The sequence below is a fragment of the Morone saxatilis genome, unplaced genomic scaffold (assembly GCF_004916995.1).
Source record: "Morone saxatilis isolate NCDOM2014 unplaced genomic scaffold, NCSU_SB_2.0 Contig17, whole genome shotgun sequence".
Lineage (NCBI taxonomy): Eukaryota > Metazoa > Chordata > Actinopteri > Moronidae > Morone > Morone saxatilis.
The window spans coordinates 26,847,430-26,853,785 of NW_023339729.1; the positions used below are offsets into that span (position 1 = coordinate 26,847,430).

The 6,356-nt window shown below is 45.5% G+C and overlaps 1 protein-coding gene across 1 annotated transcript in view; it reads left to right on the forward strand.

Annotated features, from left to right (window-relative positions):
* Nucleotides 1–587, forward strand: part of cacna1ab (calcium channel, voltage-dependent, P/Q type, alpha 1A subunit, b) — a gene marked incomplete in the record, with an annotated part of 92,837 nt that extends 92,250 nt beyond the window's left edge. Inside the window, 1 exon segment of the mRNA XM_035660836.1 lies at nucleotides 1–587. Within this exon segment, the coding sequence (XP_035516729.1) occupies nucleotides 1–385 (385 nt within the window).
* Nucleotides 588–6,356: the final 5,769 nt, after the last annotated feature.

A 6,356-nucleotide genomic window follows, 5' to 3' on the forward strand; every position in this document is an offset into this window, starting at 1 on the left:
TCATCGAGGCCGCTGGAGCGGGCCTCCGCCTGGGGACAGCCTGGAGGGTGACGGGCCTTTCTACGAGCGCGACTACGAGTATGAGCGACACCATGAGCCCCCTGCCTACGAGCAAAGCCTCTCCCACGGCAACCCACACCCACATGGGGGAAATCCTCACCCACACCCACGCTCACCTAGGACTGCCCGCCACGGGCCCCCTCCGCCCCCTCACCCTCATCCACGTAGGGTGCCCAATGGTTACCGCTCATCCTCACCTTCTCCACATCGGCGGGGACCACCAGGGGCGCCCCCCCACCCACACCACCGCCCTCCCCATGGCAGAGGGCCCCGCAAGGGCCTGCATGAACCTTATAGTGAGACGGATGAGGATGACTGGTGCTAGCAACCGCAGGGAGCGAGGGATATGGGCAGGAGAGGAGAAGAAGAATAGCAGCCTCCAATGCTCTGGCATTGGATATGTAGACTTTTAATAAAGCAGAGGTGGTGAAAATGTTGGGGGCAGGGCTTGTGAACGCCCTCCAAACCCTCTACCTTCACCCCTCGGACTCTAAATGAGAGGAAAGGGTGGGGTGGGGGGGAGCGGGGTGAAGGTGCTGCAAATAGCCTTTTACAGATTTTGTGTAAGACTAAAATCAGTGACAGAGCAGCACATGGATAATTGAAAAAGAGACAGTCAAGACAACTAGGGCAAGACCTGGGCACAGTTTACCTCTGCCTCTCTCTCAACTATACTTCCCAGAATTCTATGCTTGACCAGCAAGGCCAGGCTGCAGGAGGAAGAGAGAAGTGTGGGAACAGAAAAGCGACAGAGGACCATGTAAAACGGTCAGGGATGATCGCGGTTCTCTAAGGTCTAAAAGCACTTCTCCCAGACTGTCGCGTGATTGGTTAGTCTTGTCAGATGTGTGCTATCTGTCGCTGGCCAGTCTGCTAATGTAAAAGCCTGAAAATGAGCTGGAACACAGAGTCCACTGCTTGACTCTGCTCCTCGAACAGATATGTTTAAAGAAAAATAAATTAACAAAAAGCCAGGACCCCCTAACCCTTACATGCCAAGCTATGCCTCCAGAAAATCAAACTTGAACAATGAAGAACAAAATGAAACTTTACATGACAAACAATGAAAAGAAAAAAAGGGAGAACAACCACTTTATCTTTAACCTTTTTCCTTTCCAAGGGACAGAACCAGGAAGCTCCGCCTATACTGCAAAAACCAGCCAATCACAGTGCTGGCTGATATTTGATGAGTTTTATCATCTCTGTTTACTGTTAAAGACTCACTTAATGCTGACGGAACTGGTGTGACATCACTTCCTGTCTGGCGGTGGTGTTAGTGGAGGGAGGCGGGGCACGGTGTGGGCTCACTTCCTGTCCAAGTGCGTAATGCGGGGGTGGGCTCAGGTAACTTGAGAAGGGAGCCGGACACTTCGTCAAGCCCCTCCCTCCTCAGTTGCTTAACCTGGCGCAAGGCGAAGGACGACCTGACAGGAAATGACATCACACGGTTGAATGGGGCGGAGGAGAGGAAAGGAGGGATGGGGAAAAAGACTAATTTCTTCAGTATTTCTTCTATCAATTACTTCTCCTTCTTGTTCTTCTTCGGACATTGGAGCTTGGTTCTTCTGTTGCATTCGCTCAGCCTCCTTTGATCTTTTTCGGAGTCCAAAATTTGATGGAAACCTGCATGATTGATTAAATACATACTAGAGAGGAAATCTAACTGGTGTGGGTGGGACCTGGGGGCTTTATAGGAAACTTTGCATTTAGGTTTACAAAAGAAGTTCTCTTCTTTCAGACTCTCTCTCTCTCTTACATCTCAAATGTAATTTTCATTTACTTTTTACCCGGAACAGGTTTTGACAGTCGGCTGTTTTGTTCGTCTCAGTTTTCTGCCGACAGGGTTCAAAAACGATGTTTCTACAACCTGTTAAAAGACAGGAAACACTGCAGGATCACATTAAAGTTTCCTGTTGTGATAGAGAAACTAGAGGGAGAAAGGGTGGAGAGAAGCGGACTTCTACAACATTTAATTTATTATTGTTAATGATGATAGTCTTATGAATAATGATATCAATGTCAATGCAAAATGACGATGACATGATGATAATGATACTGATGATTGATTGATTGATAGAACTGTTGCTGTAGATTTGTTGTCATGTTATTTGGAGTTTAAGTATGCTATGTCCATCTTGTTTACATCCGTTATGTTTTTATCCCCCGCGTTCAATGACGTTTACCGGGTTCCTGATGCCTTCCTGCAACGTTTCGGGGCAATGACGGCTTGGGAACATTCACTTAGCAGCGTTGCGTGTTGTAACGCAACTCTTAAGATACACTCTTTCTTCAGAATGGTGGAGGTAGAGGTCAGGGGAGCTTCAGTACCTGACTTGCAATGATTTATGGGGTCAGTACTCTTGTCAAGCCAACCCAAAGATCAAGAATTCATGCTCAGAGGCAGGAGTAGACCAGATCATTAAGTGTGGAAGAATCTGTCTGCCTTTTACACTGCAGAGGTTTCATACAACCCTGTTTTACTGAGGTTAAAATTCTACCATGGTTGAATTCTTCCACTTGCAGCCAAAAAACTACGAATCTCAATCTTTTCCCTCTGTCGGGCTCTGTAGTTTTGTAGTGAGATTGGTTGCCGGCAGTGACAGCACAGTATTGGTGGTACAGTGTTGGTGTCAGTATTAGGTGGTGTTGTTCTCTTTTTTGCCACCAGGGGGCAATTATCAGCACACATTATCAGCCCTGCCTTCCCCCTCTACAGGACAGCCTCCGGGCCACATCCTGGTTTCTAGACCTGGAGTGGAACCGCCACTTATACCTGTCTCTTATATCTTTGTAAGATATACAGATGAAGTCCAGTCCTAGTCAGGAAATGTGGATGTAGCTTGGGAGACGCCATATCTGTCCGTTTGTCGGTCCGTCCTTTTGTCTGCCTGTCTGTGCCAATGCTGACCTCCCCTCCAGCCCCTTCTCTCAGGTCTGGAAAACCAGAGAACAGTCACCGAATCACCAATCCAATCATATGAGGTTGTAGCAAAGCTGAAACCTCCTCTGCCAAAACCCACTTCACTATCCACCTACCCCTCTCTCCACATCTATCTTTTACTTTTCTGTCCATTTGCTTTGACATCTGTTCTTTCAGCTTGCCAGAGAGCGATAATGAAGACACAAAAGGCATTACAGGACAGAAACACTTAGGAATAATAACTTCATCCTTATTGTTATGAGGGACAACAATTATTGAATATTCAATAACTCTAGGACAAGATGATAAAGTATAGATAAATATAGATGATAAACTACATATAAATCTAGATATAATGCAGTAGCTGTAGTTATAGATAACAGACAGAGTATAATTAGAGTTTCAGATATTTATTTATTTTGCATACCGTTCATGCTCATGACACGGTTGACGATCTAGCTACTCTTGAAAACTCGCACTGTTTTCTTCGCAGTCGCAGAAGCCAGAAAACAAACCCCAGTCCACGTGTTTTGACTCTATGCAGACCTCATGAGCATCCTCATTGTATTATTTCGGAGGAGAAACTGCAACGCTGTGGTACCGTAAAACAGAATAATGAGACAGGAACACATGGATCTGTGAAAATGTAAAGATCGACACCACGTTTGCACACGTCACTCGACATCACACCCACAACCCCTTTCTTTCATGTACCTCTGTCGCTGTATTCCCCCCTCCTCTTCCAGATGATCCGTTTTCCCTCACCATCTTTTCTCCTCTCCCGAAATGTGTTGCCTCCAGGCCTACTAGTTGAGCATAGCATAGTGAGGATTGGGATAGGGGGGTTTTTTGTTTTTGTTAATTGTTTTTTTTGTTTGGCGGGAGTCGAGGGGCGCAAACCCAAAACCACTCTGCCCTTACCTCCCATCAAGAGAGGTTATGGCAAGTGGGGACGCTTCCCCAATAACCCCCTACAGAGCCACAGTGCCTTCTGTATCAGAGTCACATTCATCACCTCCCCGATTTTCTCGCCCCTAGCTGCTCCCGTTTAACCCCCGCCCCTTGAGCCCTCTTTACGTAGTTGTGAGCAGCAACCACACTACGCGCTAAAAGTCGAGCTCCCCACCAGCTCCCCATGCGCCTAGCATAGAAACAGGGCGGAGAGTTTTTGCGTTGTGGAAATTGCAGACTTGGGCCACGCGTGAGGAAGATAGCCAAGAGGCTAGACTTGGAATGCGGAAATCAATATCACATCCAGTGGGGCTTTTAGGGCGTGCTTAAAACATACACAGTTCCACAAAATCAAAAGAGACCCACAGCAGTTTGAATCAGAGCCTTCGTGGGTTTTGAGTTGCTAAAGATTCAGCATGGGTCAGACCCCTTCGTATGGGATGCCTGCTAGTAAGCTAGCCTCTCTTGGCCTTCACCTCGCCTGCTTAGGCCATTTTGCGTCTCTATTCCCCAGAGTATGTTCGTGGGCGTCCAGTTATCAGGCCGGTGTAGTGAAGAGGTTTTCCGGCAGGTCGCAAAGGCAGTTGCCCTTACTTTCTCAGGTCACCTCTAGAGTTAGCCACGGTAGCCTAGATAGTTAGACAATGCTAGAGAAGAGTCAGCCTCGAAAAAGCGCTCTTGGATTGAGTTATTGCTATGCGTTATTCACCTCGGCATGGCGTCAGACTGGCGGTGTAATGTGACCCCCCTGCCCCCCCACCCCCCTCCCTCCTTTCACTAACCTGCATTACACACTCTGACCCCTCACCTCGCCATCAGCAGCCTGCCAATGCAACACTTGATGCCAAGCGTGTTGACGGACAGGCAGCAAAAAACCCACCTCCATTTTGGCTCCACCAAAACCACTCGCTTGTCCAGAATTGTAACAGCGGATCCAAAATGGCCGACACACAACACTGCCCTTGTGTGAAAGCATGTTGTGTGTGTGCTTTTCCAAGAACAAATCCCATTCTTTGGAGAAAAAAAAAACAATGAACATCTGATTCTTTCTTTCTTTTGGTTTTCGTTTCACTGACTTTTTTGAACGGGGTTGGGGGGGATTGTAAGGTTTTTGCTCAGTCATTGCTTCTCTTCACATCTGCTTTCTGCGTCTTCACCTCCAGCTTCTGTCTCCCATCAGTCTTAACCTCGGACTAATCATTTTTTTGCTTTTCTTCTCCATTATGGGACGAAGGAAAAACTAACAAACGCACCAACCCATCCACTCAGTCGGCTGTGAAATTGTGTCAGTGGGTCAGTCGTGAGGCAACGTGTCGACAAAAACACGAATAAGGGCTCTCTTTAAAAAAAAAACTACACAGTGGGTTTTAATGTACAGTAGTGCTGCCAAAAGTTGTGCTTATGTAGCTGAAGCCACGCCGTGGTCTCCCCTTTGTACAGCACTAGATGTGTGCATGCGTGGGTGTGTAGGGGGTCAAGAGCGAGGCAGGGAGGGTGGGGTGGGAGGGTCAAAAGACAATGAGAGAGATTTTAATGATGCAGGGGGGTCCTGTTTGGGGGTGGAGTTTTGGGGAGGAGAGGAGCAGCAGCTGCAGAGGTCGTAGTGATGTTAACACACAATTTCACAATGGCACTGGACCACTTTTCGGGCTCATCCTCATGCTCAGAAGCCATTTTGTCACCATCACCTCGCCCACGCTTGGTCCCACTTTGAGGGGGGCAGGGCTACTGCTGCGACAGTGAGACATTTACTGTGTGTGTATGTGTGCAGGTGTTTTGAGTGGTGTGAATGTGTTTAGGGCTGAAATGTTTTATTCTTATCATCGATTCATCTGGAAGTTTATTTGAATGATTAATCAAATAGTCAAGTAGTCTATAAAATATGTTTTATATATTTTTAGTTGTTTTAGGTCTATGGGTATATATTAGCTGACAAGCTGAACTCAACTACTCAATTTTTGTACCCATGATGCTCAATATACTACTCAATATGATAGTATTTCTTTTTATATGCAAAATAATATAAAATATAAGTAAAACTAGAAAATAATGATAAAATAAGGAAGGTGCAAATGATGGTGCAATGCTAAAATGATTTTGCAGGGTACAGTTACTGGATGACCAATTACAAACAATGAAAATACTGCACATAAAGATGTGTCTATGTTGTTATATGACTATGAAACAGCTAGCCTATTAGTGTTCATTAATTTGATAATGCACATATATATATATATATATATATATAAACAAATAAATAAATAACAGTAAATATCACAAGTTCTGGAGAATCAAATCACTTGTTTAGCCTAACAAATACTTTAAAATCCAAAGATATTTAATTTATAAACCATAAGTTATAAATCCTCCTGGAACCTTTTTTTCTGTGGGTTGATTAATCAGTTAATCAACTAATCATTTCAGC